Here is a 12,673-nt window from a genome sequence, read left to right on the forward strand (position 1 = left end):
AAGGTCATTCATCATTGGCATTATATATAACAAGATATATACTGAGGACATAACACTTATGGAAATTTGTTTTTGAATTATTGAAAGCAAGGTGCTAAAAATTTAACCTAAAAACACTAATACCCTTAACTTCCGTTTCTCCACCACTGGGCTGATGCCTTTTTTTTTTTCTTTTCCTTTTTTGCTAAATTTCAAATCTGCCAAATTTGTCCTTTAACCATGAAACCGTGAGTTTGTCTGTATGTGTCTGTATGCATGCATGCTTCCAGAAGACAGGGCACATTTTTCTTAATAGTTGAGTTTCCTCTTTGGGTGTTCTGTTTTATAACAGCAGCTCATGGTTTTCTAAGCTCTGGCAAGGCTAGGCATTGATGAATGTTAAGCAAGGTGTTGGAGCCTGGGGGCTCAGTTTGAATCCCTGTACTTTGCACTTACTAGCCCGGAGCAAGTGATCTCTCAGTGCCTGAGGTAAGTCAGGTGACCTAGTGCCTCAGGGTTTTCCTCTATAAAGTCAGTCATGAAAATAGTAGTCTTGCGTGGTAGTGACCCAGGACAAAAATAAGTTGATCTATATATAGATATATAGAGAGAGATAGATACATATATAGATATATAAATATATTATATATAATACTAAGAATGATATTTGGATTTAAAAACAATAAGAATAGCAACAACTGTGTTTTAGACTTTTTTTTTAGTATATTGAATTTAATGCAGTTGCATGTTTTACTAAACATCAGTTGTAGTTCATTTGATTTTTGAGTTGTTCCAACTACCCTGAAAGGATCATAGAACTATATTTTTTTAAGTTTACCAGGGTTGTCATGTCATTGTTGTTTTGGTGGGTAAAATTTATCCTTACCTATACTGATATTTCCTACCATGTTGTGTTCATCTCTGTAGCAGTTTCCAATTACATATGGTTGAGTAAGAGGCAGTAGATGAAAAGAAACAATTAAGGCTTCCTTTGGCTGATTATTTAAACAGGGGAAAAAGTCCTCTATTTTCAGATTAAGCACCATGGCTGGGTGCTGGTGGCTTACACCTGTAATCCTAGATATTCAGGAGTCTGATCTGAGAATCCCAGTTCGAAGCTAGCATGGGCAGGATATTCTGGAGACTCTTGTCTCCAACCAAATTATTTAAAAAAAGCTAGAAGTGGCTCAAGTGGTAGAGTGTTAGCCTTGAGCAAAACCTCTCAAGGATAGCATCCATGCCCTGAATGCAAGCCCTAGGATTCTCGCAAAAACAAAAACAAAAGAAGACCAAATGTCAAGATGATCCAGAGATTCACTATTCCAGACACACTCCACCAGCAATGTCCGGCAGTATGATTCCTCTATAAATGTTCATCGAGGGAACAACTGAGGGTATGAAGGACACAGGTTTCTAAGAGCCTTGTCTTGCGTGTTAGGCAGTTTTGGACATAGTGATGCATTTAGAATTAAGCATACCGAATTATCATTCAATTTTGAACTCTATTTATAAGCAAAAGTTCCAGAAATGAGAGGTTATCATTAGAATTCAAAACCAATCTGGCCACAAACAAGCAACCTTAACTTTCAGTCTGAATCCAGTATTCAAAATCTGGGGACAGATTTATTTTCTACGTATCTATTACAGATGGCCTCCAGGCCAGCTTTGTTTCACTTTCATATTTTTTGCTTGGCAGTGGTAAAGTTTACGTTCAGTAGGAATCACGTTTTGGAATTTTACCTAGCCAGCCTGCTGTGATAGGATGTTGCCTTCTGACATTGGTCAGCAGAGTAGAGTCTTTTTTACTTTGCTGTTATCCATCTAATGAACCTATATTAATTGTACTATTGGTTTCAGCCTAGAATTTCCAGCATGCGTATGTTATATTTGAATCAGAATCACACATTCCATTGCTCTCCTGATATCCAAAGCCTCACCAAATGTAGCTCATTTTGGTTGTTTTCTTTTTGTTCTGTTTTAAAGAAGGATAGTGATGTCAGCACTCCAGGGCTGCCTCTGGGGCCTCTGACCCTGCCACACACAGCCTGGCTTCCAAGAACTACCCTTGGACACTCAGTGGATTCTTCCATGACATCACTACTCTTGCATTCTGCATGCCTGTAAAACCAGCATTGTGTGGACGATGCCAAAGTTTTTACCTGCACAGCCTGACACAAGTTTAGATCTTTGCACATTCCAATAGCCAATGAGTGGGGTCCTACAGATTTTCTGGATACCTTGGCGTCATCTTCCTGCCTGGGTGCAAAGCATGTGGTTTTTTATTAAGCCTCTAGTCTCTTAATAGTTGTGTCTTACCTTGGCAGTACCTCTGTGCTACTTCTCTGGGGAAAACTTAAGGTTTCCTAAAAATTTCCACTCAGCTCCTATTTTTATCTGTTTTTCACTGTGAAATCTAGCTAAAAACAGCCAGTCACACTTACAGCACTGCCTGAAATCTATGATGTATTCAAACTTTACCAGATGAAATGGTCTGTCATCTTTAAGCTCAGATGCACACAAAGTCTCAGGGCATTGATAAAATATGTCTACGTCCCTTGCCATGATTTAGCACACATGTCCTTTTTCAACCAAGAGTTCTCATCATCTCTAACTTCATTACCAGAACCTTTATTATCTCTACTAATATCATCCTTTTTTTCAAACTTACTTCTGGTCTTTATATTGGTCTTTTTCCAACCTGCGTTTTTCTAACCTGCTTCTCTAAACTTTTCCAAATCCCTCTCACAAAGCAACATCAAAACTTCTGAACCACATTGTTATAGTAATGGCAATCGCTCTACTTAGTAACAATTCACGTTATAACTAACATAACCTTACTGTGAAAAAATTCCTGATATAATCAGCTAAGTAAAGGAAATTTTATTTTGACTCATGGTTTTAAAACTTACAGTCCATTTTCATTTACTTTCATAGTTTGGACCTCTGTTGGCATAGAATGTCACGGTAGGAGAATGTGTTAGAGGAAGCCTCTTTGCAGTGGCTAGAATGTGAAGAGAAAGGTAGGAGGTGCTGAGGTCTCAATATCCCTTGTGGAGGCAAACTCCTACTGACTTAACTTCCTTGCATGAAGTTCCACCTCCTAAAGGTTCTATCACCTCCTTGGAGCACCACTAACTGTGAGCACATGAGGCTCAGCAGACACTAGTAACCCAAGGAAGAACACAGGCTAAACAAGAGGGGAAAGTAGTAGTAGTAGTAGTAGTAGTAGTAGTAGTAGTAGTAGTAGTAGTAGTAATAGTAATAATAGCTGTGGTTATTGTGAATTTTGAATAAAATTGTAAAGTAAATTTTGTTGACCCTCACATGGATCTGAGATAATAAAGGTAATGTACATAGTAACCTTTAAAGTGGTTTGGATGACAAAAGGAATAACAGTAGCCTGGAGCAGGGTCATGGGGGAAGGTAGGATTTAAACTTGTTTTGATGAGAATTATGATGTATGTAGTAAGTGAGAGGAATTAGGAAGTTCTGGCTTAGGACTGTTTAAGTAGTGAAAGCTAAGACAAGTTTTTATGCATATAACATACTTTGTGAGTGTTCTTGTTCACTGCTATGTAACATAGAACACTTCTTTTTCCTTCAACTGATACGTTTTTGAGATATTTGCTCATACATAAAGCCCAAGCTTCTCTTTTCAGTTGACATAGAATATTCCCTCATGTGACTCAATCATAACTTATCTATTCCCATATTAAAATTTAAAGTGGTTTCTGATAGTCTGTTACTTTAAATATTCATATAGTAGACTCCTTCTCAAGAGTACAAGTATGATAGTGTCTCCTGCATATAAACACTGGCAGAAGGGTTAGCAAGGTATTTTTATATTCAGTTTTACTAGATGCTGCTAGGTTGTTTTTTCAAAATAGCTAGACTGATTCCTAGTCAACTTCTATGTGCATGCGTTTCCATTTCTCCACATTTTCCACTGCTTGTAGTATAAGAGTTTGGGGCAAACTGTGATGTGTTGATTTAACTTTTTATGTTTTAAGTCATACAGTGAAAGTGAACCATCCAAATTCCTACTTCCAGTGTCTCGTTCATGTTTTAGATGTAGGCATTTTGTATATAATGACAGGTTAAGAAACTATCCCATATTTATAAACCTCTAGTGTGTGATGCTTAAATTATGTTCTAGAAGAAGATTTCAGAGTAGCGGGTTTTAGCAAGCATAGTTTTTATTTGTTTCAGCTTTTTGCTACCACATGAAAGCACTGTGGAATAGAATAAGAGAGTCCTCTGGTTTTAGAGAGAAAAATAGAGTGTGTTTTGACAGGACACTGAGACATGAGAGGAGGATTTTTATGAGTCGGGGAGCAGCACTCTACTTCAGACAAGAGAAGAAAAAGACACAAACAGAAGCTCTGGTCAGCTAGGTGGGTGATGGACGCCTTTGCAGCTGGAAAACAGAATGCAGCAGAATGAGTCATAAAAAGGACTGGTTCTTATAAAAGAGGCTCGAGTCCTCGCAGGGATGCCCATGAGCTAACATAGTGACAACAAATCTAAAACGTCTGTTTACGTGCTGGTAGACTGAGTCAGGAGAGTCATGGCAGCAATGACCAGATATCACTCACTTAACCATTAATAGTTTTGTCAGTCGTGGGGCTCGAACTCAGGGCCTGGCTGCACTCCCTGAGCAATTTTGCTCAAGGCTAGCGCTCTACCCTCTGAGTCACAGCTCCACTTTCAATGGTATTTTTTTTTAACAAGCACCAATTGAACAGCTATTTATTCTACCCTTGTCCTAGGCACTTTTATCCATGAATCCCTACACCAGTGAGCTTTGTTTTATTTGTCCTTACATGAAAATAAACTTGACTTTTTGATCCATGTATTGTGAACATCATCCATCCAAACCCTACTCTTTCACCTCCCTTTCTAGCTTGAATTTTAGTTGTGTTTTTTCCAATCTCTATTTCAAGAGAATACACTAGAAGTCTTGGCAGAACAATGTCTAATGAAAACTGAACTAAGAGGCAAGTGTTTATGGAAAAGCATTACAAGGAGAATTTTCTCCTGATCAGAAGATCACTGATGGCAGAAATTCAAATGCCCAGCACAATACATTTATGCCCAAAGGATAATAGCCTAAAGCCCTAGGGGTAAAAATGTGTTATGCACAATTACACCCCATTCTCTTCCATTCAGTGAGCATATCTGAACTCACATGAGTGTGAAAAACATCATTACAGGGATGAAGAGTGTAATTTATAAGGCATATCATTTGCAAAATTGGCAGTTTGTTGGTTGTAGCAAATCACATGTGACATTTCTCTAGTATCACAGCATCAATTTGGGGGAACACTGCTGTGAATACTTTTAGACTCTAGTAATGAAGTGATCTCAGCCACTGGCAGGGTAGCTCAGCGTGGCGTACAAAGGAAGTACAGGGCTGTAGAAGGAGGGGGGACTATGGAGTCCGTGTGTCTGGTTTTACTCACTCCTCCACAGTGGGAATCAAATCCTAGGTAATTTGTCTGCAACAAAAAGGATAATTTATGTCTAACTGGTAACTAGGTCCGGCAGGTATGTGATAAAGATGAAATGTTCATGTGGCATTTTTCTCCCTAGTCTCAGCACCCAGCATCCCCATAAGAATCTTGGGAGAGCTGAAAGAATGATTGACGGTTGAAGCACTAGGCCCAGTAGTGCTGGTAGTGCAGCGAGAATGCATAAAGGTTCAATGCTGCTGTGTCTGGGCTGACATGGATGGCAGCATTTCCTGGTGTTCTTACTGCTGGCAGTGTTTCCTTGTCATACTGGCTTCCTGCAACATTGTTCATACTGAGTAGTCACATATCTACAAGAAACGGTTCCTCCCATGACTCATTTCATCTAGACTTGTTCGTTGGAACAAAACACGTGTGACCAGCTTGCTAGTGTGGTACGGCCTCCTTTGAGGTGGGCACTGCTGTGAGTCCTCCTAAAGATCTCGAGTAAGTCTCTGCCCCAAACAGCATTAGCATTGCCCAAGAACATCTGAGAGAAATACACAGCCTCAGACCTTATCCCGAAGCTGGCTGCTGGAAGAGAATCCCTCAGGAGGGGTCCCCGCAATCACGTTGGAATCAGATCTTCAGGGTGTGTGTGTGTGTGTGTGTGTGTGTGTGTGTGTGTGTGTTGGATGCATACTTCAGTTTGGTAATCACATGAGGAGTGTTAAGGATTTTGTTACATTGTAATACTTTTGGAGATATGCATAAACTTTAGTGTATAATTTAGTAGATTTTAATATATTCCGATAAGCGCAAAAATCACGAGAATAAAGTCCATACCTATTTACCACTCACATAGAAACCACGGCCTGTCCGGAGGGCTAGGACCCAGCCATGGGCAGCCAGCGCCGTTTTCTTCTGTGGCGGCTTTGTACACCCCTGCAAGGTTGTCAGGGTTTAGTCATGAAATGTTGTTCATCGTCTTGAAAAAAGTTCCTTCTTTGTGTTCTCTGCAGTCATTTCCTCTTCCTACCCCCAGACGTCATGCGGTTAGCCATCTTTATAATTCTCTACGGCACCAAGCACGGTGTAAGCCTGCAGGAGCCATGCCTGCCTGCATGTGGGATTTAATCTTGTATTTTCCCGTTTGCATGGACTCCTGAAAGGCTCAGGGCTGATTTTGTGATTTGCCCACTTCAGATGCAAAGCATTCGCTGGTGTTTTTCCTTTCTTCTTGTTTTTAAATACAGTGTCTTAGTTTCTAGTTTATGTCCTTGACCTTGTGCTGATTTGTTCTCTTCTCATTTTTCTTTTATCTCTGTAAACTTGATTTGCACATTTCAGTTGCCTTTACGTGCTTTTCAAAGAACGCATAGCATAAACACTTAAATAAAAGTAAAATCATGCTTTTCACTGTACCTGATGCACAAGACTTTCTAAACCTCATTTTCACACTCTTCAATCCAACTTGACTGTTGCTGGCATATATATATATATATATATATATATATATATATATATATATATATATATTTCAAACTGTATAAAAACCAACCTCTTCTACCTGAATTTATGAGCTTCCAACATGGCCTGTATCTTCTCAACTGTTTGAGAAAATAATGTCATTAGATTTCTATGCACTTTATAGTTTGCAAATCACCTTGACTGCTCTTGAAAATAGAAATATAATAGATATCATCTTTTGTTCATTTTCCCTGCCACAATTTTATTTTATAGCATAAATTCACAAATAGAATTTTTATAACACAGAATCTTATTTGATTTTGTGATCGTTTTTTTTCTCCCTTGATGAGACCTGTAGAAAAGAGAAAAAGGTACATTAGAGCTGTCATCATATATTATTTCTGCCAGGGGGGAAAAATGAGGAAAACACCTTCCCCTCGATAGCAACAACTGATTTTATAGAAGTGGCTCTTAAAATAGATTCATTTATCAAAAACTTGTATCTCAAGTCATGGTAAAAAAGAAAATCTCATAACTTGCATAGACGGCAGGTAGGATATACTAAATGTCACATGATCACAAAGTGAGTGAACAACAGGAATGGCTGTGCGGCCTGTTGGCGGCTTAAACTTGACCACGTACGAAAGCCGTGGTTGATGGCTAGCCTATGCCTAGTCTGTTTGACATGGTCTCCTGTCCCCCCTGGTTTGACTACATTTATGAATATTTTTGATGCATAGAGGTAACTTGGATGTTGCCGATGGTTGTGTGGCTTCTGAACAGAGACTTGGCTGACTTTTACGTACTATGTGATCAGTGGGAGATGTCATGTGATGGAGGGAATGGGGAAGATCCAGTTCTGAGTGACTTTGTAGCAGGAAGTTAGATGTGGAAGCCGCGTTTGTCTAGTCAGTAGACATTATGGCCATTTACCAAATAATTCTAAATCACAGGGCATGGGGGGTTGTATAAATCTATTTTCAAATGCTTCTGCAGTTTGATGGTCACACAGTAGATTGTTACTGCCCCCTATGCCATCTTCTAGTTCTTTTACAAGTTAAAATTCCCTATTGTGGAGTTGATGGTTTCAAACCATGAGGATGGAAAATGGAAGCTGTGTTCTATTCTGTTGGTGACAAGATAAAGTCTGTCCCTCAGCTTCACAATTCCTTGTAAGGATGACTGTGTGTCCCTAGTAAGGTGATTGTTTTTCATCCAGATGGTATTCTTTATTCATTACTACCCCATCTAGATTTTTCAGTGGAAGGCTGTGCACCTTGAATGGGAGTGACAGGCTGGGTCTGCGGGGGGAGGGGTGTAGTGGGCAGCGGGGGGGGGGGGGGGGGGAAGGGGGGGGAGGGGTGTGCCCAGTGACAGGGGTTTCTCCTCCACGTGTCTGAATTGAGGCATAGCGCGTGTGAGTTCTGTTTAGCTGCTCAACAGTGAGAACCGCACAGAATTGGCAGAGCAAAGTTAGCCCTTATATTTGAAGAAATTGGGTAAAGCCACTTCAGAAAAAGAAATCACCGATTGTCAACAAAGTGAATTTGGCAAGCTCCCAAGACTTAGGATCCAAGAAAGCAACTGAGACTGAAAATGAATTGGGAGGAATATTTAAAACTTTTTCATACAGGTCTAAAAAGTCCTTTGATCTCATTCACCCCATGTGCCCTCTCTCCGCACTCCGCCTCCATCTTATGCTTATACCCCCTTTCAGTTAGTAAACTTAATATCGATACTAAGATTCTCAACATCTGTGTAGCTCATAAAATGAAGATAAACGGAGAGGAGAAAACAAGGGTATAAATTGGCACATTCACTTCCTTCTAGTACACCCAACTGATTACTTTGCCCTTTTCTTCATGGATTGAAAAATACCACAAACTTCCAGTTACAGAATAAAATGTTTACTCTTGCTCTGGTGTTATTCTGAACGTCAGTGTTCAAGCCCTTTACATCCCTGTGTACTTGAAACTTTGCATGCTAATGGTATTTTAAGATCACAGCATTTGCAAGAGACCTCAGAGATTGCCCACGGACCCTGCCAGCCGGGCACCAGGGCTTCACATGACACCTTGACAGATTGTCAGCTAACCTTTACTTGCCATGTCCAGCAGCAGCACGCCTGTTGCTTTGAGCAACAGTCTGTGCCAGGGTCAGACAGCTGTGCTAAATACAACTTACCTTCACTTGGATCTGAAATCTGTTATCTCCTAGATTCTAATCCATGAGCCACTCACCACCCAAGTCAACATGGACTGGATCGCTAGCACCATCTTCTTCCTTCGGTCACTTTGTCAAATATTTGAAGATATTCATAGTTTTTTAGCCCCTTTAAGATGTGAAAATATATACTCCCCCTTCTGCATGGTACTGCCATCATCCCCACACTATTGTAATACCTTGTAAAATAAGACCAAAGTTTGTCTTCTCTCCCTCTCTTCTTCCCTCCCTCCCTCCCTTCTTCTCTCTCTCCCAGTCAGATTGCACTGTTACTGTTGGCTCTGTGTGTCTTTGCTACTGTGAAGACATAAAACCACATGGCAGTAATGTAAAAGGCTTGTTACTATTTTGCAAGTGATGCCTACCGTGTACTAGGACTTCTCTCTGCACATTACAAATATTGATTTCTTTGGACCTTATTTTAACCCTATGGATTAAGCCTTAAAATGATGAATGAGCCATAGAGGGCTCAAATGACTTGCTCATGCCCTCACAGCTAGCAGGGTAGAACCAGGTCCTCTTCTTTCTTCTAAGGGTCTTAGTTAGTAAGTTTAGAGTGATAGCTTTATGCCTAGATCCATGCATTATACCATGTTTTTGAAGGCAGTTTGTCTCATTACGTGATGAGTAGCCAGATGTGATTCTTTGTCATATATACGCCTCCATAGATAGGCTGAAGACTCTACTGGCCCACTTAATATTTTGCAGTGACATGTGAGTTAATATATTCTTATTTTATTGGCTCTAGCATTCAGATTAGCACAATATTTCATATTCCCCAAGCTTTAAAAATCTGGCAGTTAATAGAAAACTTTTATCTAAGGATATCCAATTAATAGGTAATTTAGGGATCTACAACTAAACATTTTTTATAAATAAGAAAAAATGTACTCATTACCCTACTCATGTGACTGTAACCCCTCTGTACTTTTACAATAACAAATATGTATGGAAAAAAGTTACGTTTAAAAGATCAATCCAGTGGGATGCCATCTTTAGACATAGAGAGATCCCTGTCATAAAAAATCATGGAATGGACAGAACCAAAAATTAGTCATATGAACTGCTCCTGTAGCTCCTATAGGATTAAAGTGCAGTCAGTCCTTGCTTTAAACCAGACCATAGTATCTTCAGTAAGTTTGAAAGTTGGCAAGGTAATGAATTCAGAATGTGGTTCAAGTTTTCTTCAGTTCTTTAAGGGCAGTCAGCACAAGAAAATCCAAAGCAGTAGTCCTCAGTAAAGAAATAGAGTTGCCAGCACCTAGTTGTTGTATAAAATCTAATCCCAAGCACAAGAATAGTGAAGTGAACAGCAAATCACACACTGAGCTATGTGTGTTAGAGCCTTGTTTCCCTCAGGGTCTGCCTGTTCCCCCAAACACATTACGATGGTGACATTACAATGGTGATCTATGTCTGGACCCTGTTTCTTTGGGCAATGGAGATCTCATTCTTACAGGGTGATGGTGGATGACTTGGTTGGCAGTGATTTACTGCTACAAAATGCCTTGCATTCCAATGTGGGAAAGATGTGGACCATCCTGAGAGCACAGTTCTGATAACTTTCTTTTTCTTTCTTTTTTTTTTTTTTGGTACTGGGGATTGAATCCAGGACGTTGCACTTGCTAGGCAAGCGCTTTGCCACTGAGCTACATCCCAGCCCTGATAACTTTCTTATACCAGAGAAGTAAATGATTATTGAGTGTGTATTATTTAGCGAGTGTCATGCTTCAACTTGCAAATACAAATAAAGATTCAGGGTAGAATGAGTCAGAACAATTCTTGGCTCTCTTGGTGGACCTTCCCTATGCTATTATTTAGTATCTGGCATGTCAGGTTGATAAAGTAGCGTTCCTTGCCCTAAAATAACTTCAGTCCAGTGTGAGAGTCAAACAAGCAAGGTGCAAGGCTGTGTGCAGCAGGGACCATGGGACTGAGCCAGAGTATGCTCTAAATCAAGGGGTCCCCATCCTCTGACCCTCTCTTCTTCTGGATATTTCAGTTGGATCTTATGGGGTCATAGCCTGAAATTTATTTTTTAATTATATATATGTACATATGTATTTACTGAATGATAGGTTGAATTCTAGAAATGGTTAATAAAAAGCAAAATGAGCACCATGCAAAAAGAGATTTGGATTTGCGCAAGCTTTTTAAGGAAATAATTTTTCTCTAATTTATGCTTGAGTTGCTCAAGGGTACAGAAGACGGGTCGTTCTGGGTTTTATACCTTTATCTTTTGCCTGTGGGTATGTAAGAAACCCCCATCATCTTTTATTCAGAAGCAACTTTATTTCTGGTTTGGCCTGTGGGTCTTTGTTAACAGTCGAGTCAGAATGGACTGCACTCCTAATTTCAAGTCAAGAATGGAGTGTGTGTGTCAGACTGGCTTTCGCACATGTGGACTGGCTGCTGAGACTTTCTCTTTGTAGAATCTTGAGTAGAAGTAGATAAATTTCAGCTGCTTTCCCAAGGAAGCTTTGCTTTCTCCTTACTTACAATACTGAAGGGGAGGAAGGATAGAGATCATTTAAGCGGCAGCCAATGAAAACATTTGATTACAGTTTGTTTCCATAGTTGGGGAATAAAACAAACAGGTCACCTAATGCAGATTGCAAAGAGAGTGTGATTGCTTTTTAACCTCTTTATATTGAAAAGGGGAGCTAGTCCATCATTATGAAAATTCATGGGAAATGTGCTGCATTTCCTAATTGTTAATTCATTCCTGGTGACATATTCGTAGGTTCCTTCTCCTCCCAAAGTAATTGCCTGTTTCCATGGTGCCTGTCACTCGAGAATCTGAGTACCTTGACACCACAAAGAGTGTAATCAAAGTTAAGAGCAAACCTTGTCTCCTTTGCATTTTCTTCCTCTCTGTCAGGTGGGTGAATGACAGGGCGGATGAGTGAATTCTTGGAAAAGAGCCTTCAAAGTTCCTGAGCAACCAGGGCATAAGAAATGGCTGCCTCCGGGTTGGAAAATGTCGTTTGAAATGGATGGAATGCCTTCATTTTCATTGTCCCTCCTTCGGTTTCCTTGCCCAAAGGCAGATAGGGGACAGTAGACTTGCCACACGCTCAGCACGCCCTGTCCCTAACTGTGGACATCAAATATCAATGCTCCTCACTTCGTGTGAAGTTATATATATATATTATTTTTCCTATCTAGCACTTGGGGCTCTTTGTTTCCTTGTAAAATAAGTGTCCAGCCTTCTTCAGCATCGGTGGCTGACCAAACTACCTAAATATTAGCTTCTTTCTGAGGCCTGGAACTTAAGTTTCTCTAGGAATCAAGTCCTCGGGACTTTCTCTTACTTCCGGCACCACTGGGCTGTTATGTACGAGGTTGGCAGACTCAAGCTTTCAATGCCACACCCTGAGAGTAAGAGCACCATGGTGCCGGGCAGGGGAGACCTGGGACTTCAGGTCCAGGTGCTCGGGTCCGAGGCCGGTGCTCTGGGCTTTGATTCCCAGGTGCCCAGCTGTTTGGCAGCTCGTGAAATACATTCCTTGTCCAAAAATAACTTCCAGCCTTCAGAAGCAGCTACTTTG

General features: G+C 40.3%; 1 protein-coding gene across 8 annotated transcripts in view; it reads left to right on the forward strand.

Moving 5' to 3' along the window:
- Positions 1-12,673, forward strand: part of Inpp4b (inositol polyphosphate-4-phosphatase type II B) — a 429,128-nt gene that overhangs the window by 392,061 nt on the left and 24,394 nt on the right. Inside the window, exon 25 of one of the 8 annotated variants that reach the window (XM_042701680.1) lies at positions 1,963-2,046. The exons of the other annotated variants lie outside the window; for them this stretch is intronic. Within the exon in view, the coding sequence (XP_042557614.1) occupies positions 1,963-2,008 (46 nt within the window). The 3' untranslated portion in view covers positions 2,009-2,046. Of the gene's footprint in view, positions 1-1,962; positions 2,047-12,673 lie in introns of those variants that run through there. 8 annotated transcript variants of the gene reach the window in all.

Source organism: Dipodomys spectabilis, unplaced genomic scaffold, assembly GCF_019054845.1.
Source record: "Dipodomys spectabilis isolate Male_0828 unplaced genomic scaffold, ASM1905484v1 ptg000297l, whole genome shotgun sequence".
NCBI lineage: Eukaryota > Metazoa > Chordata > Mammalia > Rodentia > Heteromyidae > Dipodomys > Dipodomys spectabilis.